General features: G+C 43.4%; 2 protein-coding genes across 11 annotated transcripts in view; one reads left to right on the top strand and one right to left on the bottom strand.

Moving 5' to 3' along the window:
* The window catches only part of FBXO36 (F-box protein 36), a gene marked incomplete at both ends in the record, with an annotated part of 56,528 nt that extends 42,075 nt beyond the window's left edge, over nt 1-14,453 (bottom strand). Inside the window, one exon of the mRNA XM_080933249.1 lies at nt 14,358-14,453. Coding sequence (XP_080789375.1) covers nt 14,358-14,453 — 96 coding nt within the window. The remainder of the gene's footprint in view (nt 1-14,357) is intronic.
* A 528-nt stretch (nt 14,454-14,981) lies between these two features.
* TRIP12 (thyroid hormone receptor interactor 12) overlaps nt 14,982-22,667 on the top strand; it is a 106,033-nt gene continuing 98,347 nt past the window's right edge. For 9 of the 10 annotated variants that reach the window (XM_080933308.1, XM_080933316.1, XM_080933315.1 and 6 more), the window contains exon 1: nt 14,982-15,093. The gene's annotated coding sequence lies outside the window, so the exon portion shown is untranslated. Of the gene's footprint in view, nt 15,094-15,631; nt 15,688-22,667 lie in introns of those variants that run through there. The other variant, XM_080933309.1, reaches the window with a different exon arrangement.

Below are 22,667 nucleotides of genomic sequence, written 5' to 3'. Positions count from 1 at the left end.
CTTGGAACTGGAGTTATAGGTGGCTGTGAGCTGCCTTGTGGGTGCTGGGATTTGAACCCAGGTCTTGTGGAGGATCAGTCAGTACCCTTAGTCTGTGAGCCAATTTTCCAGCCCTGATGCTTGGCTTTTTTTTTTTTGAGGTAAAGTCTTGCTATATAACACAAGCTGGCCTCCAACTCACTGCCTAATCTTAATCTGTCCTCAGACCTGTAATGGTCCTGGCTCAGTCTCCTGAATGCTGCTAAGACCTTTTGTTTGTCTGTCAAACATTTTTCACATTAATAAATTACTTACTTAATCAAGTAAGCTGTGTGTACATGTGATGTCATGCAGATGTGGAGGCCAGAGGACAACTTGTAGGCACTGATTCTCTCCTTCCTCCATGTGGGTTGTGGGGAATCCAGCTCAGGTTGACAGGCACAGTGACAAGAGACAACATTCATACTGGGAAAGATCAGCATTAATTTTTTTATTAATTTATTTATTTGTGTGTGAGTCTATGTGCAGCTGTGTGTGCAGGTGCCCTGGTGCCTGAACAGAAGTCAGGAGATGTTAGACCCCTGGGAACTGGAGTTTATAGTTGCTCTCTACTTGCTGAGCTGTCTTGCTGGCCCAAGACCTAGTTCCCTGACAGTCCTCAAGGCCTATGGGAAGACTGGCATGTCCACCTGGATCCGGATTGTCCCAGGCCTTCACTTATCTGCCTCACTTCCTTTTCCCCCTAGAGCTATGCTGCAAGGTTTGCTCCTCTGTTACTTCCCGTTCATCTTCCCATTCTCCATTTCTTTGTCCAAAACAGAAATGACCACATATTTGATCTGAGCCTAAATAAACAAACAAACAAATAAATAAATAAAAGTCATTTAGCCCCAGAAGAGTGGTACTGAATATATGACATATCCTAGGACAATCAGTTACAAATCTCAACTCACTAAATTTCCAACAAAATCAGGGACAACAAATGTTTATATTATAGTTACATGTGTCTGAGACACAGGGTGCATTAATTTAGGGCCGGTCGGGTTTAGGAGAGCATTCTTGTTAGTTTTAACATAAGAAAGCGGTGCTGTGGCTCTCGGCAGGCTCCAGGATAACACTGGAAAATCCGTCCTTCAAGTTTGCTGTCCTGGTCTCAGGCCTCTTTATCTCTCTGGTTGCAGAAGTATGTTCCTTAAATACTGGGGAGCCTAAAAGCCTTGGGAGAGTACCACGATGAAACCGAGGGGGGCTGGCAGAGCAGCAAAGTTCTTGCCTTGCAAGGCTGAGGTCTTTTAGGGTGGGGGATGGGGCATGGGTTGAAGGTGTTGGTTTTTTTTTTTTTTTTTTTTTTTTTTTAATCCCAGTCACCACACACAAACAGCTAGGGAGGTTGAAAGGTTGATTATCTAGGTTCAGGCTGAACTAACAAAGCAGTGTGTGGGAGGGTCACGTGCCCTTCTTTTCCATTGTTATCTCAGTGGCTGTAGGTAGACTGGAGCTGGAAAGGGCAGTGAGTGGAATGAATTTTGGACAGAACAAGAAAATAGTGTTTGGTTGGAACAGAGACACTGTCCACCATCAGTAAGAGGTGGACCAGATGGGGTCAGTGACGTCAGAAATAAAGCTAAGCAGGAGCTCCATGAGCTCCCCCTGAGAAGCATGTGCTTGGTCAGCATGATCTCATTGCCCATGGCAAGTCACTTCCTACTAAGGGACTGCAGGTTAGCAAAGTAGCGAACTTCCAACCCGTGTTCTAGGGAAGTACAGACAAGGTTCCAATAAGCATCTGGTCAGTTTCATCCATCTACCAGCTTGCTTTATGTCTGCTTCTATTTAGACACCATATAAAATATATACTGTTGATTCGATGTCAGTTCTTGCAAGTCCTAGTGGCCCAGGATAACCCCAGCACTTGGGAAGTGTTCTAGGCCAGCATCCAGCCACAGGAGAACACTGCCTCACAAACAAATAAATCACTTTCAAACAAACAGAAAACTTCAAACAAAAATCCAACTCCCAGCCAAGCAACTACAACTCCCACCCCAAAGTAGCTTTTCTGTAACATTTTATGGCTCATCAGTCTGTCTCACCAGGCTGGCTGGCTACCCATCAATCTGAAGATTGGTCTGTCCATCCTCATCTCAGTTCTGGGGTTACAGGTGTGTATCTCTGAGCCCCGCTTTTAAGTGGGTGCTGGGGATACAAACTTGGGCTCTCACTTGTAAAGTAAGCCCTTTACACATTAGCCATCGTCTTAGCTCCTGGTCGTTGTTCTTTTCCAGGCATGGTTTCTGTGTAGCCTTGGCTGTCATGGAACTAGCTCTGTAGGCTGAGCTGGCCTTGAGTACACAGAGATCCATTTGCCTCTGCCTCTCAAGTACAGGGATTAAAGGTGTGTACCACCATGCTCTGTGTATGCAAGTATTTCAAAGTGGAAGGTGAATTTGGGAATTTCTGCTTTCTTGCTTTTAGAATTCATTTCACTTCCATTCTCAAATACTGCTGGTTTTTAAGTTGGAGAATCCTAGATACACATTCTCTAAAGTATGTGATGAGCGCCTGGGGTGGGTAGGGAGGTGGTGGAGGTGATTTCATTCAGATTTATCCTGCCCTGTCCAGGCTGCTGATGCAACGCGTGTTGCTGCTCTCAAGGGTTTTATGAATGGATCTTGGGTGCTGCCTTTTTCAGCAGTACTGTATATGAATGTACAAATACAGGCATGGCCACAGGTCTTGCAGTAAGGCATGAAAAGTGTTGTGGTCCTTGAATACCACTCTTTGAAAATACGGTAGTTTGAATGAGAATGGTCTCCACAGGCTTACCTGTATGATTACTTACTCTCCAGTCACTAGAAACGCTAGGATAGTGGTTCTCAAACTGTGGGTCTTGACCCCTGGTGGGGCTGTCAAATGACCCTTTTGAATATCAGAATGCTGTGTATCAGATTTTACATTATGGTTCGTAACAGTAGCAGGGTTACAGATATGAAGTAGCAATAAAAATCATTTCATGAAGAACTGTATTAAACGGTCTCAGCATTAGGAAGGCGAGAGCCACGGTACTAGGAAGAGATTAGACCATAAGGCCTTATTGGAGGAGGTGAGTCACTGGGGGCGGGCTTTGAGAGTACAAAAGACCAGCGCTCTCTGCCTCGCGCTCTCTGCCTAAGTAGTGTTTGTGGTTCCAGATGTGACTGCAGCTGTTCCTGCCGCCCTGCCATCAACCCTCTGGAACCGTAAGTCCAATGAACAGACTCCTTTTATAACTTACCTTGGTCATGGTTTATCACAGCAACAGAAAAGTAACTGAATTTTCCAAGGCTTTTATTTGTTTCATTTTGTGGGAGTAGAATGCTAGTGGCTCTCCTGGCACCGACTCTGACTTACTGGACTTTTCCAACCCCGTCTTTCATGCCCTTACTTAGATCTAAAAAATGTTGAACTTCAAGTGGCCTGTTTCCAGGCACCTATCTTTGGATTTAAAGAGAAAACTCAATTTAGAAAAAATTATTAGTTGTATTATCGTGTGTATGTAGTGTGTGTATGTAAGTGCTTACAGGCATGTGTGTGCCACGCCGGTTGTGTGGAGGTCAGAAGATGACCTGGTTCTGTTTTGGGGCACGGTCTCTCTTTGATTGCAGGCAATGTGAATTTGGAGTAATTCTCCTGCCTCTGTCTTCCATTTCTCTGTAGGAGTGCTTGGATTACAGATGTATGACACTGGGACTGGCTTTTTTTACATGGCTTCCTCAGACTGTGTTTAGTTTGGGTGGCCTTTGCCCTCTTAGCTCTCTCTGCAGCCTGAGTTCACATAGGCATCCCCTTGTTTTGTAGCTAAGTTGGCTTCCCCCTGCAAGGAATAATTGGTTTGCTGCCCCAGCCGTGGCTGATCAGATGAGGGTGGCCACTTACTTTGTTCTCCTTACTCCCCTGTTCACCCTTCCCCCACCCTCAATGTTTTCTCTGTGTAGTCCTGGAACTCGATCTGTAGACTAGGCTGGCCTCAAACTCAGAGATCCGTCTACCTCTACCTGCTGGGATGGAAGTCGTGACCCACCTTTCTCATTACCTTTGTGGTGTGGGCTGTGGCCTGGGATATAATACAGTTTTGTAAAAGTACACTTACTTGCCTAACAAGTCTAAGGTCTGGGTCCATGCTGCAGCAGAAATCCCAATGAATCTCACAAATGCATTTCTCTGCAACACCAGAGAATGGTTCACAAACTGCTGACTCATCTAATGCAACTAGAATCTACTTCCAATCCTTGATTCCCGACACCTGGTGATCTCTTCCTTTGGAGCCCCATATCCTGCCACAGTAGCAAGGACCACTGGAGTCAGGACAAGCTCTGGCCATCCTCCCATCTTTCAGCTTTGGTTTCTTCACCCAGGGTTCCATGTTTGCCTTCTTGCTCTCCCAGCTCCCATCTTAGTAAAGTGCTCATCACACCACTGCCCCCACAGCTGTGCTCACATCTGCCTCACGTCTTTGCTGACTGCCAGGGGAAAGGAACTTTGGACCTAGTGGCTAGACTCTGGATGCAGTAAACATTGCAAGGAAGCTTTGTGTCTTGCCTCAAACTGGGAGTGTTTCAGTCTGTTTTATTTTTTTTCTTCCACCCTCCCACTCTCATCCCCCTTACTCAACCCCATTTCCTTTCCTGTTGGTTTAGTTTTTGAGACAGGATCTCCTATGCCTAGGTTGGTGTTGGATTTGCTCTGTTGCTGAAGATGACTTTGAAATTTGGATCCTCTCCTCTGCCTCCAGAGTGCTGGGATTAAGGCATGTGTTATCATGCCCACCTTTAGAAGGTGCTGGGGATTGAACTCAGGGCTCTACACATATCAGGCAAACATTCTACCAACTTAGTTTCATCCCCAGGCCCCTAACTCTTTCCTTCCCTTCTCTCCGAGATGGAGTGCTGCTGTGTTGCCCAGGCCAGTCCCAATATTCCTGTTTTAGTCTTCAGTCTAACAGTGTTTTCCTGGATGCTACATGCCTGCTTCGGGTTCATCTGTTTTTTTATTTACTATTTATTTATTTATTTTATTCCAGTGGGGGAAAACACTTTATCATGTAGTCTCGATTTTTCTTTTTCAAGGCATGTTTATACTACTTAGCTCCTGGAACTTGCTTAGCTTAATCCTCTCTCAGCCTCCTAACTGATGGGCTTACAGGGGTGTGACATTCCTGGTCGGTTTGTGCTTGGGTAAGAGGTTGTGCTGTTTCCTCTTACACCTCCAAAGTGCAAGCAGTAGAGGCTTGTGTCACTAGCCCACCACCAACTCTGGCTGATGCATTTCTGAAATGACCAGGGCTGGTGAGATGGCTCAGCAGGGAAAATGCTTATCAAGGAAGACAACAACCTGAATTGGATCCCTTGAACTTAAGGGCAAAGAGGAGATGAAGGGCTCTTTTTTTTTTTTTTTTTTTTTTTTTTTTTTTTTTTGTTCTCTTAGTTGGGCATGGTGGCGCACACCTTTAATCCCAGCACTTGGGAGGCTGAAGCAGGCAGATCTTTGAGTTTGAAGCCAGCCTAGTCTACAGAGTGAATTCCAAGACAGCACAGGGCTACACAGAGAAACATTGTCTCAATCAAACCGACCAAGTAAATGAGAAAAAAAAAGTTCTAGCTTTCAAATAGGTGTCATGGTATATATGCTCCATTCTCCACACACAGACACACACACACACAGACACACACACACACCCATGAACATACACATTATATGCACATGCACTCACACACACACTCACACACACATCATAAAACAATAAAGGAAAAAATATCAAAGACCTTTGTGGGCTATCTAGTCAGATCTTGTTGTCTCAAGGGAACAAAAAACAAAATAAAACAAAATTTAAACCAAAACCAAACATTTCATGGTGAAATACTGAAAGCTTCTCCAGCAGGTCACTTCTTGAATGTTAGTAGCGATCTCTGTTGGGTGATAAACACAGCAAGGATGAAGATCTAGAGTAGATATAGGCATGGTAATGCCAGCACAGAGGTGGATGCCAGAGCATCGAAGTCCACGGTTGAGCACCAAGTGCATACATGGTAAGACTTTCATAAAGGAAACAGGACTGGAGGAATGGCTCAGGGTTAAGCTAACTTGCTGTGGTTGTGAAAGGCTCAGGTTTGGTTCTCAGCATCCCATGGTGGCTCACAGTCGCCTGTAACTCCAGTACTGAGAAATCAGAAGCTGCCCCTGTGGCCTCAAAGGGCACCAGGCACACATGGTGCACAGATATACATGCAGATCAACACACCGATCCATAAAATGAAAGCCTGCCTGCCTAACTTCCTTCTTCCTCCCTTGGGATGTTTTTTCTGAATCCTTGGCTGTCCTGGAACTCCATCTGTAGAGTAAGCTGGCCCCAGATCAGCCTGCGTCTGCCTCCCAAGTTCTGGGATTAAAGGCAGTACACCACCACTACCACCACAGGCAAATACAAAACAAAACCAAAAAAACCTTAAACAGCCCAAATCCAAATAACTTCTCATAAAGCACATCCCTCCCCAAATCCTGGAGACTAAATATGATTAACAAAGAGAATGCCATCATTCACAGTGTAATGGGCTAGTCATAAGAAATCTAAAATCATCCCCAGGTAAAGATGGAAATTTATTAGAAACACAAGTTAACTTTGGGGAGCTGGGGCTTGGTAGTGTGTCTGCATAACTCCTGAAATCAGTGCCACCGCCACTGCTAGTTATTAGAAATGGTGGACACACAATTTGGAGAAGCAATTACAAGTTATAAAAATAACTGAAAGAAAAAAAAAAAAAGAAACACTTGGAAGCCTAAGAAAATAAATGTATGATTTTGACACTACCACCTAGTAAAATTATATACCTAGCAATGTCACAAAGGAAGGTTAGACACAATATTAACAAAAATTCATCCACACACTCACTATAATACCAGTGAAAATGTCACGTGGCATTTTTGTAAAGGCATGAGCTGATTTTGACAATAAACGAGGAAAAGCAAGCCACTGACAGATGACTGAGTTGTTCATCCAGTTCTGTTCATGGAAAAGGTGATGCTGGCTCCTTTGGTATTTCCTGCTCTGTAGTCCAAAGAGCATTTAGGAGTCTCTACTCCTGAGCAGCCGGAGGGAAGGAGATTCCAGGGTCACATGACTGGGGAAGAAATGCTTCAGTTTCAGTCTCCTTAGAAATTCATGACGCACAACCGGGTTTTGTTGTTTTATTAGCATGTATTCATTATGCAAAGCAATAGGGTTTCCTTGTGGTCGCCTCATGCACACATGTAACAACTTGCACCACAGTCCTCTCTTCTGCATTAGCCTTTTTTATACGCCAAATTATTCCTTTTTCACAGGACAATTTGAAAGTTTGAGAAATCCCAGAAAGAAGATGCGAATAAAATTTTGCTTCATGCAAGATTCCCCAACTTTTTTTTTTTTTTAAAAAGATTTATTTCTTTATTATATATAAGTACACTGTAGCTGTCTTCAGACACACCAGAAGAATGCATCACATCTCAATTACAGATGATTGTGAACCACCATGTGGTTGCTGGGATTTGAACTCAGGACCTCTGGAAGAGCAGTCAGTGCTCTTAACCACTGAGCCATCTCTCCAGCCCAAGATTCCCAATCTTGACTACTATACCTGCTGTAGAGAAACACTAGTCCATTGTCTTTCCCATGTTATTTGATCTTGTCCCATAAAGTAGCCGGGGCAGAATTGCTCACCTCAGAGATGAAAAGGATGGAACATAAGGCAGGTGAAGGAGGTCTCACAGCTGCCAACCACTGTCTCTGCCAATTCAATTATTCTAAGAAAAAAAAAAAAGAGCTACCGCTTTGCTTTTTCCAGGATTGAATGCCCCGGTCATAGGAGAGGATATTTTAGCTATTTAGTCAACCTTAGTGATCTTCTAAGTCTAGTGACCTTAGTATGCTGATGAGGCAACTGGGGTCCAGATAAATTAAGAGCCTTGCCTCAGGTCAAAAGCTTGCTTGGTAGCAGGAGGACTCAAAGGAGCCATGACTCAATGACTCCCAATTAACTGTTCTACTGGCCCACATAATTATGCAGCCGGTCTGTGGCAACGTGGGGTGAGACCAGATTGAGTAGGTGTTCACAGGTGCTGAGTGATGCTGTAGGTGATGCTGGGAGGTCTGAGCAGGGGTTACGGGATTCTGAAGTGAGGATGGAGAAGCCTCTCGGTGACTGAGCTCTTACTTACTTTCGAGAGTTTAATCGCTTCTGTTGGACCTTGTCATCTCTCTTTCTCCCTAAAGTGCCCTATGCCACTTAAAAGGACTTTAAATTTTCTGATTAAAAGCCATTTCACAACTCTAATGAGGCACATCCTGAAGTGTCACAGGGCTGGGAACCATTTTTCTAAAGTGTGTCAGACATGAGGAACAGAAGAATAATGCCATTTATTATTATAAACACCTGACCCAACCTGTGGGGTAGGAAAGGGTGCGTTTATTACAGCTGCTGCTGTCAGGAAGAGCAGGTGAAGATGTGAAGGACTTCAGGAAGTAAAACTAACACATACACTGAGAGCTGGAGCAGAGCCAGGCTCACAGTTCTCAGTCATAGGGAAGAAGGGGAAAGGGCTAAGAGGGTCAGACACAGAGGAGGCTGGGCAAGGTAGACATCAGTGCAGAGGACAAGAGAGCACAGCTTGAGTTTGCACGGTAGTTTGCAAGTGGGGGAGCATTGGGGCTGTGGCTGGTAAGCCAGTGGGTATAATGGATATTGGAGCTAGGGCTTATAAGCAAGCTTCCCAAGGGGATAAGGGAGAAGGATACAGAAACAATATAGCAGATATGTTTCCCTGCTCTTTTCCACCTGGGGACTGTGTATGTAAGGGTGGGGGTCAGAACAGCAAGAGTCTCAGATTCCTGTGTCCTCTCAGAAAAATGCCAGATATGTAGTTGACTGATTTATCCACCTCTATTGCAATGAGCAATCTATTGCTTGTTTGATATGACTTCAATTTATTAGCAAAATTCTTTTATTTGGAGCCAAATTGAGTTAGTCGGTGAATTCCATCCCATACTACCCCCATTAGTGTAGCACGCAGCTCCTAAGCCACACCCCCAGCTCCCACCTTATTTTCTACTTGTCTTACAAACCATTTTAGTTTCTTTCTTTTTTTAGGGCCTGAGCATTGAAACAGTGTTTCACGTAGCCTAGGCTGGCCTAAAACCATGTTGCCAAGACAGCCCTGAACTTTGGTTTCTCCAGCCTCTATCTACTTCCGTTGTGTTAGGCATTAAACAGGGCTTTGTGCAAACTAGGTAAGCATGCTATTAGTTGAATCCCTAGATCTGCTTTTGTAGTGCTGGGTAGGGCTTAGTAAAATAGAAGAACAAGGCTACATTCCTCCCAAGTCTTCTTTTCTTCATGTGTTGGAGTGACCATTACAGACTGGTACTCCAGAGTGGATCACTTAGCTCGGCCAGCCTCCTTTCATTTATTTACTACAAGGTTATTGTTTCTAAAACTTTGTACATTAAGCCCAAGTCACTGGCTTTGGCCACCTCCATTTGAGAATAAAGATAGGTTCTGTAGACCAGGCAGGCTTTGCACTCACAGAGATCCTCCTGCTTCTACCTCCTTAGCTCTATGCTTAAAGGTGTATGCATACTACCACCAGGCTTTTATGTATTTTTTTTTTAAAACGGGCTCAGTGATTATTGCTTGTTGCTCTTCCAGAGGACCTGAGTTTGGTTCCCAGGGGAGCCTAGGGTGAACAGTGAGATTTGTACCACTAACTTTATTATTCCTAATAGACTGGATGTTTCATGAAAGGAAGTGGTCATCACCGATATTTCCCCAGTTTCTAGAATAACACCTGGCATATATAAGGTGTTGGATGAATGGGGCATTCTTTGGAGGCAGAAATCCTACATTTCTTTGTCTCTATAAGTAAGTGCTAAGTTGTTAGTTAAGGACATTTTCTGTATTCAGAAAAACAATTGAGATTTTCTTAGATGCCACATATAAAAATACCCCTGGCTTAAGTAATATTTAAGATGTGTTTCTAGGGGATGGAGAGATGGCTCAGTGGTTAAGAGCACTAAATGCTCTCCCACAGGTCCTGAGATTAATTCCCAGCAACCACATGGTGCCTCACAACCATCTATGATGGGATCTGATGCCCTCGTCTGGTGTGTCTGAAAACAGTTACAGTGTACAGTGAAATAAAGAAATCTTTTAAATAAGAAAAAAAAAGTGTTTCTAGCCAGATATATTGGCAGGCAAAAACACCAATGCACATAAGTAAAAATAAGTCATTAAAATTCAATATATACAATATTAAAACTAGAGTGAAAATAAATGAATGAATCTTTGATTTTAAAAAAACTACCTTGGCTATGTGTGGTAGTGGTAACCCTGGCACTCAGAGGTAGAGGTAGGTGGATTTCTGTGACTTCACGGCTTAGTCTACTGTAGTCGGTTCTAGATTTGAGTGGATTACACACAGAGACCCTGTTTACCTCCCTATCCCAACCCTCCAAAAGACAACTGTTCATTTCTCTAAGCCTTAGGACTTAAAGGCAAGATTCATGACTAGAACTACAATGGCCTGGAGTTATGTTGGGACAGTTGTTTTCTACTTATTGTAAATTTAAGACTGCATTTATTTGTGCGCATTTATGTGCGTGCACCATATATGGTACATATGAAAAAATCAAAGTAGTAATTTTGGGGAGTTGGTTCTGTCCTTCAATCTTGTGGGTCCTAGGGGTTGAACTCAGGTCATCAGGTTTAGCAGAAAGTACCTTTAACCACTGATCCACCCTGCTGGCCTTGGTCTTGCTATGTAGGCCAAGTGGGCCTCAAACTTACTATGTAGCTCTCAAAGACCTTATACTTGACATCCTCCAACCTCAACCTCCTGGTATTATATGTTTGGTTTTTTTTTTTTTTGGTTGGTTTTCAAGACAGGGTTTCTCTGTATAACCTTGGCTGTCCTGGAACAGAGTCTGTAGACCTGCCTCTGCTTCCCAAATCTTGAGATTAAAAGTGAGTGACACCATAGCCGGTGACAGGGATGTGCTTTTTATGGCACCAAGTTGTTGACAATGCCTCTGTAAGAATGAAAGTATAAGCCAAGTATGGTTAGTGAATGCCTCCAGTTCCAGCATTAAGATGCACAAGTTTGAAGCCAGCTTGGGTTCAATGACTTTGAAGTCAGGACATGGCTAGGTGTAGAGGTCGTGGTAAAAGGGTTCTTTTGATATGTGTGTTGGTCAGGGGCACACAGGCATGAACATGAAGGCCAGATGACAGCTTAGGATAGTCCATTTTTTTCATCATGTGGGTCTAATGGATCAAACCCAGGTTTGGTGGCAAGTGCACTTCCCTTCTCAGACATCTTGCCAGCACAAGCTTTTATTTTTATCTATTTTATTTTATTTTTTATTTTTGGGGGTTTGTTTTTAGACACAGGGTCTCCTACATGACCCTGTCTATCCTGGAACATGCTATATAGACCAGGCTGGCCTTGAACTTTATATGGTCTTGCTTCTTTCTACCCTATACTGGGATTATACAATATGTGCCACTCACTACACCTGCAAGAACAAGGCCTTCCCCACCCCCCAGGGTTTCTTTGTAGACTGGGCTGGTCGAAAACTCAAAAGAGATTCACCTGCTCCTGCCTCCTGAGATTAAAGACACCACCCAAAAATTTTGATATGGATTAAACTGGATATCAACAGGGAAGAGACACACACCAAGAATAAGAGCAGTCTATTCTATAAAGTGGGTTTGGCTTTTTCCAGAGAGTGGACTATAGAACACAGATTTTAGTTTTTAAAATACTTATGCCAGGCCACCTCTTACTAGGTACTCCGTTTCCTGTACTTAGACTTACAAAAAATGATCCTGTATGTTAGCATAGTATAGTACATTTCAAGTATATTACACACAGTGTATTTCAAGACTAAAATTTACTTTTTTTTTTTTTACAACAAAATCTTGAAACGAGGTCAAGTTAATCAGATTTGAACTGAACTTTTACTTGTAAAGCTGTAGTGTGCTTGATACAGAAAAGGGCTGAGATCCTGAGAAGGGTTTTACATGTAAATGAGTGGTAAAGAGAATAAGGTTCCAAATAACAGTTCTTTTAAAATATCTTCCTTACTAATTTTTGAGACTGGCCTCATCATGTATCCTTATTTGGCCTGTCACCTCCTGTGGAGACTAGACTGGCCTTGAACTCAAGATCCTCTGTCTCTCCAGTGCCTTGATTAAAGGTCTGAGCCACCTTTCCTAGTTTAAAGAGCAGCTGTTGATCTGTTAGCAAAACAAAACAAACCCCCCACATTCCTTTTAAAAAGGAATCATGTTTCAAGCTTGCTTATTATCTGGGCCTCTGGGAGGCAGAGGCAGGGTGGTGAGGAGTTGTAGACATCATGGGTTACAGGATGCCCTGTCTTTAAAAAAATAAAAAAGTTAAGAATATTTTCATTTATTTCTTTTTAAAATTGGATATTTTATTTATTTATTTACATTTCAAATGCTATCCCCTTTCTGGGTTTTCCCCTCTGCAAACCTCCTATCCCATCCCCCCTTACCCTGCTTCTATGAGGGTGCTTCCCCACCCACCCCCTCAAAGTTTAAAAATATTGATGGAAGTTTTCATATAGCAAATTAGTTGGAGGATGGTATGTAGACAGACATATTGTCAATTCATTTCTGCTTAAAACATCAGTGGGGAGGAAAAGAAGCATCCTTGTGATGCCAGACCTTCAAGAAAAACTTTAAAGGAGCACTTTTAAAGATACGGGAAAGACTGTAAAGTAAAAATCAACATCTGAACTTACTTGCAATAGATGAAAGTGGAAAAAACTGAATCCAAAAGATTACTACTTCTTAGGACAGTCATACAAAGAATGAAGAATTATCAGGATCACAGATCTTAAAGAATATGTGTGTCTGTGTGTGTGTGTGGTCTGGTTCCATGGTAAAATTGTCTTGCAAGTAGAAGGATCTGGGTTCCACCCTCAGAGCCAAATGAGAAAATGAAAAATCAACCTGACTCAAAACAAACAAAGGACCCAACAAAACCTCCACCTCTCTAGCTGGGTGCAATATCTAATTTAGGAGGCAGAGGCGGGTGGATTTCTCAAGCTCAGGGCCAGCTTGGTTTACACCTTGGTTCTAGGCCACCCAGGGCTACATATTAAGACTAGTATCTCAAAACAAAAAACAATCTGATCAAAGAAACAAAGCAAAAACCAAATCTACTTCACATACCAAACCAAACCTTCACAATCCTAATAGTCAAAAGATTTAAAAGAAGTTTAAAAATAAGAAAAATGACAGGGTATTTATTACATTTACAGTGTTTCTGGGTCTTACACAAAGAGTAAATGCACACGTTAGTATTGCTTTACAGGTAAAAGAAATTAGTTCATGACTCTTTTGTTTAAGGGCTCCAGGAAAAATAGATGGGACAATCAATGCCTAGACCCAAACAAACACAAGGTTTTAAACTCAATTTTATAGGAATATGGCCTACTTAAACTATGGGGTGCATGAACAGCTTAATGACCAGGATATGCTCGGCTAGGAAGCTGCTACGTGTTCAGCGGACACCCAGCTCTACCAGCGCATTTCATGGGCACAAGGCATTATCTAAAGCCCACCCCTGACAACCAAAACACTTGGAAAAAGAGGCCCCCCAGGGTCACTTTACTCCAGCGATAACATAATCCTGCTTCGTATTGTTGTGGAGCAGATGTCATTATGGGTGGGGCTGATGAGCAGAGCAGCTGAAACATTTTTTGTATCCCCCCGCCCCCCACATACTTTCAATGGGATAGAAGAGGCTCCAACAAGGTAAGAGAAGAGGGAAGACCTTTCAGTCAGCCATTTGTTCTAAAAAAAAAAAAAAGAGTTTTGGTGTAGTAGTTTTAAAGACCATAGCGAGGTTCTTGGGGGAAAAAAGCCACAGAAATCCTACCCTGGAAGTGACCGTCCCTTTCTCCCTCTGCCGGCTCCTCCTTGGGACACTTAGCTGATTCTTTCTTTCCCTCCTTCCCACGCTGAGGTGAGGCGGCACGCAAGCAGGGACGCCAGTTTTTCTTCGGCGCGCGGAGGGAACGCAGCGGGTAGGAAGCCGGGAGGCAGGAAGGGGAACGGACGGCATTTGTGGGGAGGCAAGGAAGGTCCGCCAGGGACGAGCCCGCCTTGGGGAGAGAACGGAGTCTCGGGCCGCCGAGCAGAGGTGACGAGCTCTGGCTGTGAGACGAGACGCTGCGCTTCCGGCAGGCCACGGTGGCTGTTTGCCTGGAGCGGCCCCCATCGGGTGGCTCTGCTGGGCGGGGAAGGGGTCAGGAGAGACAGGAAACAGTGGCTCGCACTTGCCTGAGTTCGGGTGATCAACAACTGGTAATAGTCTTTGCTCGGCGCCGGGCCTTGTCCTACAATTTCAAACAGAGTCTCCGGCAGCCACGACGCCATCTTGGGACGCCACCGCTGTCGCTAAGACAACCAGGAAGGGGCGGGGCTTGACCGGGGTCAGGGGGGCGCAGCCTCACTTTGAAGCGAAGTCCGCTTTTGAGTTGGCAGTGGGGTTTTTAACTTGGGGTGATGGTTTCCTTTACCAGGGCTCACAAGGAACCCTGCTTTGTAAAATTTCTACAGTCAGGTCCTGGGTGACCCGAAGTGGAATTTAGTTCCTGCTAGCGCGGAGGGGCGGGGGTGACCCCAGCGGAGGGATACCAAGTGGAGCGCCACAGTCCTCTTCCTGGTCCCTTGAAGGGATCGGAAGGAGACTGGAGGCGGCTCGTCGACTCGAGTTGAGCGTTGCGGAGGGAGGGGCGATAGGATGGGTTGTAAATAGGTAGCGGGGCTGGTCCTGCGGAGGATCCCGCAGGCCGAAGCCTCAGGACAAAGTAGTCCCCGGCAGGACTGGAGCGGACGGGGAGGGAGGCGGCGCGGGCGGAGGCGCACGGCGGCGCGGTGCTGCGGCTCAGCTGATAATTGAAGGGACGACAAGCCGCCGCCGTCGCCGCCGCCGTCGCTGGGGGGGGTGGGGGGAGCCAGTGGAAGTTGCCGTCGCGCCACCGAGTCCGGACCGGAGACTTTGGGGCCTAACTAGGTAATTGGGACGCCGTTTCAAGCGGCGGGGTCGGGCTTTGGGGGGAGGGGGCTGAAGAGGACTGGGAAACCAGAGTCAAAAGTCTCAGGCAGCGCGCTCGTGTCATCGTAGCGACCGAGCTCCCGGTTTGACTTGCTGGCGGTGGCGGGGCGGTGGAAGGAGCAGCCCGAGGCTGACGGGTGAGGCGCTCGAGCGAGCCCGCGGCTTGAGGAGCCGGGGCCGACCGGCGGCGGGGGGGGGTGGGGGGGGCTCTGAGTCCCTGCTCGGGCCTCCGGCGATGAGGAAGGCCCTAGGTGGAACCTGGGTAGGGCGTGCGGGTCTAGGGGAGCCCAGCGGGGGCCGGGAGGGGACCGGAAATGGTCTTTAGAGCCTGGAGGGCGTCTAGGAAGAGAGAAAGTGGGGGGCCGGAAGTGCAGATGGGGGGCGTGAAGACGGCAAGGGTTCCCCGGAAATGGGACGGGGGGCCCGGAAACAGGGAAAGGGAGGCTCTGTGCTGTGGACGGCCCGGAAATGGAAACTAGGGAGCAGCTCGAGTGACAACTGTTGTGAGGCAAGGGTCTGAGGAGAGAGAGGCGGGCGTGACTTTGGACCGCGGTAAGGGTCTTATTGCTGAGGGGGACGGTTGGGGGCAGGCGAGCCGGACCGAGCCGGCGCGGGGCGGCTCTTCCAGTCGGGGAAGTCGAGGCTGAGGGAGGACGACGACGCGCCGAGTTGGCAGGGGCCGCGTAGAGGCCAGGAAACTTGGCTGAGGGAAAGCAGGATCCTCTAAGAGGACTAGCAGGGGAATAGGACGGAGAGGTTAACTGGGGCTTGGGTGAGGGAGGTGGGCCAATTGTCACCTCAATCGTATTAACATTCAAAGCGAGTCAGGCGATTAATATATGTGGATTACATAAAACCTATTACACTGTCCGTCAGTTCAACTCTTGTGCCTACCAAGTGGGTTTCTTGTAGAGAAACAAGTTTACAGGGATGTTCAGAGAACGAAGGTTTAAAGACCCGGTCTTCTGTTTAGGACTTCCTTGGAATAACAGCCTTCATTAGTTAGAACGCAGAAACATTACTAGAATTAAAAAAAAAAAAAGCAGGTGAGGGTGGTGGTGGCTAAATTACACACCTTGTAACTATTCTAGGTAGACGTGAGCGAATTCATCCGCGGTGAGAGGAAAACGGGAAGGGGCGGCTTCCCACCCCTCCTGCAGATTTGTTTCTGTTAACCGGGTTTAGTTTGTCTGGGAGAGGTAGTTTTAGCTGCTTCTGGGCCGGGTCTTAGTTTGCTGGCTCCGTTAATTGGGGGCGGGGATGTTACTAGGTAAACGGGGGAAGTGGGGGCGGGGTGAGGGTGGGGGTGGGGGGCGGTTGATAGCGCAGTGACTCTGTTCCGAGTGGTCTAACCGCTCTCTTCTCTCCCCCTTCCTAGTCTGAGCTCGCGATCTGGCCTAGGCTGCCAAATCACCCGATCTCCAGGCTTTTTTCGGTTTGTAGGCCCCAGTGGTATCTTTAACTTTTTCTTGCTCTTGAATCTTATTTTTGGCATCTCATTTTTTTTTTTAAAGACTCGGCAAGTTGAGGCTTATAATCTCATCTCTTAAAAACAAAACAAAAATACGTGGTAGAAAGTTGAAAAAGCTGTTATTGAGTAGGGTAAAAAAAAATGATGCTGGGAACAAAGGTCTTAGTTGTGTTAGAAAAAAGGCAAGAGGCCTGTATGAGGCCTTGTGTGTGTCGCGTTTGAAGTGACTGCAAGTTTAGGGATGATAAATTGTGGAGCGCATTACTGCAGTCTTATTTTCTTAGGCTTATGTGGTTACTTCAGAATTACATTTTAAGACTATTTGATTTACTCCTAGTTCCATGTTTAGTCCCAGAAAACTGGTATGTTTTTATACATTGTAGCATGATTACTAGTAGGCTTTGTATATGCCTGCTTTTCTACGAATGGACTAAGAATTGCAGAACTTTAAAGATTGTTTCCATCTGCTCCACTGTGTTTCAGTGGGTAGTGTTTTAAGTCGGCCCAGCTGACATTTAGTTTTTCTTTGATTAGGCTGTTTAGCTTTTCATATACTTTCTAGAAGTCTGAGAACTGTTTGCAATTCCAGAGTGCTATTGTAAAACTAAAAATGTATGGGAGCCTATTATAATAGAGTAGATCAAGGTGCTTTAACTGAGGAAAGTAAATTTTATTTAGTAAAAAATATTTCAAAGAAGATAATTAAACATCTCCCAAAAACAAATGAGTTATTTTGGTTTTGAATTCCTGAAATAAGGCTGAATTAAGATCTGAAAACAAAATAACTTCTGTTTAGTAAGAGCTTAAAATCAGTGCAGACATCCCTAACAAACTTCTGTCCAATGCAGCACTTAACAGTCTTTAAGAGTCTACTAGCTCTTTCTCTGGCTTTTTCCCTTTCCTCAGCTCTTTCTATCACTTTGCCTTTAATCTTTTTCTGTGCCTCTGGTCCATCCATACTGTACTGTTTTAGAAGAGTCCCTTTGTTTTTCTTAATCAAAGTCTCCCATTTTCATGTCATCCTTTTTATTGTCCATCATGACTTTGTTATCCCTGGCATTGTTTGGGTACCACCAGTTATCTCCTTATCTTTTCCTAAAGCATCAGTGTCTCCTTTTGAGAATACTTTTAAACATGTTATGCTCCTTTCAGGCACTCTTTTTTTTCTCCTTTCTATTTATTTTGTCTTTGGCGAAAGCTTTCCCTTTGGGCACTTCCCATGTAGGGCCAATTGAAACCATTTATTTAATTTTAAAACAGAGTTTTCCCCTGCATAGCCCTGACTGGCCTGGAACAAAGCTCTACTTGCCTCTGGGATTAAAGGTGTGTACCCTGGCAAGGGGAGTTTTTAGGAGTGCTGTTTACTTTTATTTTACTCTTATTTAGCTGGTTAAAATTTTATATTTTTAATTTATTGTTTTTGAAAAATTTTAAATGTTTATTTTATGTGTATGGTTGTTTTGCTTTTATGTTATGTTGTGTGTGCTTGGTGTCCACTGAAGCCAGAAGAGGGCATCAAATTCCTCGGAACTAGAATTACAGCCAGTTGTTAGTCACTGTGTGTGCTGGGAATCCCTGTTCTCTGGGAGAGCAGCCAGTGCTGAGTTGCTGACCATCTTTCTAACAACTTAATCTATTTTAAAGAGACATCATTGATTTGAGAAGTTAACTCTTTTTAAAGTTAATGTTGGTATGACCTTGAACCAGCTCCTTAAATCTGTCCTTTCTCCATTTTATCCCTAAAATGTGAATAGGTAATATTTTTCACTGGGTGGTTTTGGAAACCCAGCAGATATAATGGTAGTGAAAAATTCCCTAGCCACTAAAGAATGTTTGTATTAGAAAATTATATGTTAGTGGTCCTTGTCTGTAAGGGACAGTTGATACGAAGCGTAATTCTTTATAACTAGCAATTACTACTTAATTAGTCATAGAATTTAGGCCCAAATTCAGTTAAAATTTAAAAAGTATTTTACCTATGTTTACATCAACATTCATTCCAGTTACTCTTTATAATGTATGTCCTTACAGATAAGTTTGTTGATCCTTTTTAGAGAAACTTTAGACTTTTTAAAAAATTTATTTTTAAATTTTGTGTGTAAATGTTTTGCTTGATGCCCGGTGTCTGCAGAGGTCAGAAAAAGGCTTTGGATCCTTTAGGACTGGAGTTACTTATGGTTATGAGCTACCATGTTTATGCTAGGAGTTGAACCTGGGTTCTTTGCAAGAACAAGCGCTCTTAACCACCGAGCTATCTTTACAGGGCATCCTGTGTTCACATTTTTATTACTGGCAGAATTACTGACCGAAACCTATTCTGGTTTGTGGCTTCCATATAATATACATACTTCTTTGTCTTTTTTTCTCTTTATTTTCTTTTTTCTTTGAACTGCTGATCTCTGGTGCCCATCTTAGGTACTGTGATCACCAGTTGGTTGACATTTTATTAGTGTTCAGAGTTTAAAGTTAAAGGGAAGTTTCCAAATCTTAGTCTTTTATAGAATCTAGGGACCGTTTTATTTTATCCTAGAGGATAAGTAGGGCAGTGATAATTTTATTTGTTCTTACTTGCACAGGTAATTAATTTTTGAGAAAAGGTCTCATGTAACCAGGAAGACCTCTAACTCATGATCCTCCTACTTCCACATCCTAAAATGCTGGGACTACAGGCATGTTCTGCCACACTGGCCTTGCAGAGGTAATTTGATGACTTAAGTTTTTTTAAATACCAACCTGCCTTGTATTTTCCCCTCATTCAAACCAATATGTACGTAGTAGCCAGAGGATATAATATACTTAACTTCACCCTTTCAAGTCACTTTTTAAACTATTCTCTGCTTGTTTTAGTTTTTGATTATCTGTATATGGTTCACTTTGGGATTATAATGGTGTACTTGTTGATGTGTTGCTTTTGCCTCACCCCACACTGTGGCTCTCTTCAGACGCACCAAAAGAGGGCATCAGATCCCATTACAGATGTTTTCGAGCTACCATATGGCTGCTGGGAAGTGAACTCAGAACCTTTGGAAGAGCAGTCAGTGCTCTTAACCGCTGGGCCATCTCTCCAGCCCATGCATGGGGTTAACAGGCAATGAATGTAAGCTCTGTGGACTAATGGTTCTCTACATTATCGACCTGTGCTACTCTAAGTGGTAGTGCATACTTACTGTTATATTTATATATACATATTATAAATATACTGTTATAAGTATATTTATGCTGGACCATTTTAAGTTAAAAATAATTTGACTAACATGAAAAGTATAGTTCTTTAAGTCTTATTTCATTGGTAGTTTCAGATTAGCTAAAAGGTTACTTCTTAGATTGAAATTAATCTTTGTTTTTCTGAGACTAAGATTTCTATTTTCTTGGTGGATCCTTTAGTTTAATTGGCCAGAAGAAAAAGAAATTTATGACTTAGGCTTATATGCTTTGCTTTGAGTGTGGGGAATCCCATTGGTGAGAGTTTCCTGGTTTTGCTTTATTTTAGAAGGTGTTCTAAAGTTGGGTATGGTAGTAGTACATGCCTTTAGTCCCAGGAAGAGGTAGGCAGATCTGAGTTCCAGCCTGGTCTACATAGTGAGGTCCCAGATTAAGGAGGTCAAGGTCACCCTGGGATACTTAATCAAACACTGCCTTGGGAAAAATTATTCTAGTTGTCTGCTGCTGCTCTTAGTTTTCAGGACTGAATATTTTGATCATTCTGATGTTTTGTTGTTTTTGGTATTCTTTTGCTTTTGTTTTGTTGAGGGTTTCTCTGTATAGTCTTTGAATTCTTGGAATCTACCTGCCTCTGATTATAAGAGAAAAAGCTTGGGTTCTAGTCCTAACTTTTCCTTTTCATTACAGGGTTTCTCTGTGTAGCTTTCACCTGAAACTCACTATGTAGATTAGACTGGCTTCTAAGATCCTCCTGCTTCTGCCTCTGTTGAGATAAAAGTGTAAATCACCACTACCTGGCAGTAATAGATTTTTTTTAAAGATTTATTTATTTTATGTATATAAGTACACTGTAGTTGTCTTCAGACACACCAGAAGAGAGCATTGGATACCATTATAGAAGGTTGTGAGCCACCATGTGGTTGCTGGGATTTGAACTCAGGACCTCAGGAAGAGCAGTCAGTGCTCTTAACCTGAGCCATCTCTCCAGCCCAGATTTTTTTTTTTAATTAAAAAAAAAATAAATTTTTTTTTGAGGTAGGGTCTATGTGCTTCCACATGGTTACTGAGAATTGGACTCAGGACCTCTGGAAGAAGAGCCAGTGCTCTTATCTTCTGAGCCTTCTCTCCAGCACCAATAACATATTTTTAAAAATGTTTTTTTGACTATGTTTCTAGGCTTTGTGGTACTGACTTTAAACCTAGTACTGGGGAGTTCAAGGCCTTCTGTCTGGTAAGTTCCAAGGCCATAAGTTCCACATCAAAAGCCTTGTCTCAGAAAAGAAAATTTGATGTTGAAGGAAATATGCCTTGTAGGAACAAGATACTGTAACTATGCATTGTTAATGAAATGCTTTTCTTTGGAGACAAGGTCTTATATAGCTAAACCAATCTCAAATTGTCCAATTTTTTTTTGCCTCCCAAAGTACCAGTGTGTTAGGTAACCTTGTAGCCTGGCTGATTATTTGCATACAGTAGTTGGCTTTTTTTATCCTCGAAATTATGGTCATGCCATGTAGTTGAGGTGGTCTCTCATCTATGTAGCACATACAGTTGTGGTACCACTAGGGCAGGCTTGATCATTTAAAGCCAGAACAATGTTTTGGTATGATGCAAAAACTTAGTTTCCCTCACCAATTTATGTTAATAATTCTTATCTTTTTAAGTTTGTTTCTTTTTAGAGGGGATGCGTTTATTTCTGTGGATGTGGTGGTGTTGTCCTTTCATTGATTTTTGAAAGCTGCTTATAAACTGAAGTATCTGTAAATGAGTCTTCTAGACTTGAAGTTAGAGCATTGGAGTTAGAGAATTTCAACATGTACTTAATTATCACCTCTTTCGCTGTCTAATGAGTTCTGCTCCTGCCCATTGCACTGTGGATAATACTCTGAATAAATAGATGTACTTACCTTGTGCTGTCTTAAGATGAACCCAGTTTGAAGGCCTTACGATGGTAAACATCTGATGGCCTGGAACTCCAAAGTGAGTTTTCACAGCCTATCTGTGATTTACTGTTGAGTTGTAACTTGAGCTGTTTTGTGTCCTTAAAGAGAAGGTTCAGGAAGATCATGTGGAGCTCCCCCCCACCCCTCTTTAGTTTTTTTTCCTCCCAAACTAACTGCTTGTAGTTGTCTTGTAAACAGAAGGGCACAAGTATGCTAATTTATGATTTGAGTATTCAGTTAGTTTTTTTTGTGTTTAGAATTTGTAAACATCCTTGCTCTTGCTCTTTTGTCCCCTCTGCCTATATTTTTTTAGATGTGTATATGTACAGTTTCTTTTAATAGCTTCTGGAAGAAAGTCTTTGTTTTTCTATTGCTTTGCTGTAGTGTACATTCCATTTATGTACACTACACTTGACACCCCCTCATCCCCCCATCCCCCCAGTACTGGGGACAGAACCTAGGGTTTGCTTTTGTTAGGCAAGTGACTGCACTACCATTCAGTAAAATCTTGTATTCTTTACTTTTTTTTTTTTTTTTTTTTGAGAAATGGTCTCATGGTTTAGCTGTCCTGGAACTCTCTGTAGACCAGGCTGTCCCTGAATTCAGAGGTCATCTGCCTATGCTTCCCTCATCCTCCACCAGCACTGGGATTAAAGGTGTTTGAAACCACCACCTGACTTTAACTTCAAACTAGATCCTTAGTGCATTGGTACCAGTGGGTGGATTTCTTCCTTCCCTGGAATCTTTTTCCTCCTTACCTTATTGTTTGTAATTTTTTTCCCTCTTTAATGATCCTGTTTTGTTATATAATGTAAACCAGGATGGTACACAAACTGATCCTATCCTCCTGCTTGGTCTTCCTGAGTATTTGGATTACAGGAATGTTCCAGCATTTACTACTAAATATTTGACCTCCCTTGAATTTAGGACCTAACATTGCTAGGCCAAGGGCTCTA

Source organism: Micromys minutus (assembly GCF_963924665.1).
Source record: "Micromys minutus genome assembly, chromosome: 19".
NCBI classification, from domain to species: Eukaryota; Metazoa; Chordata; class Mammalia; order Rodentia; family Muridae; genus Micromys; species Micromys minutus.
This window is presented reverse-complemented; position numbering and strand designations above follow the sequence as displayed.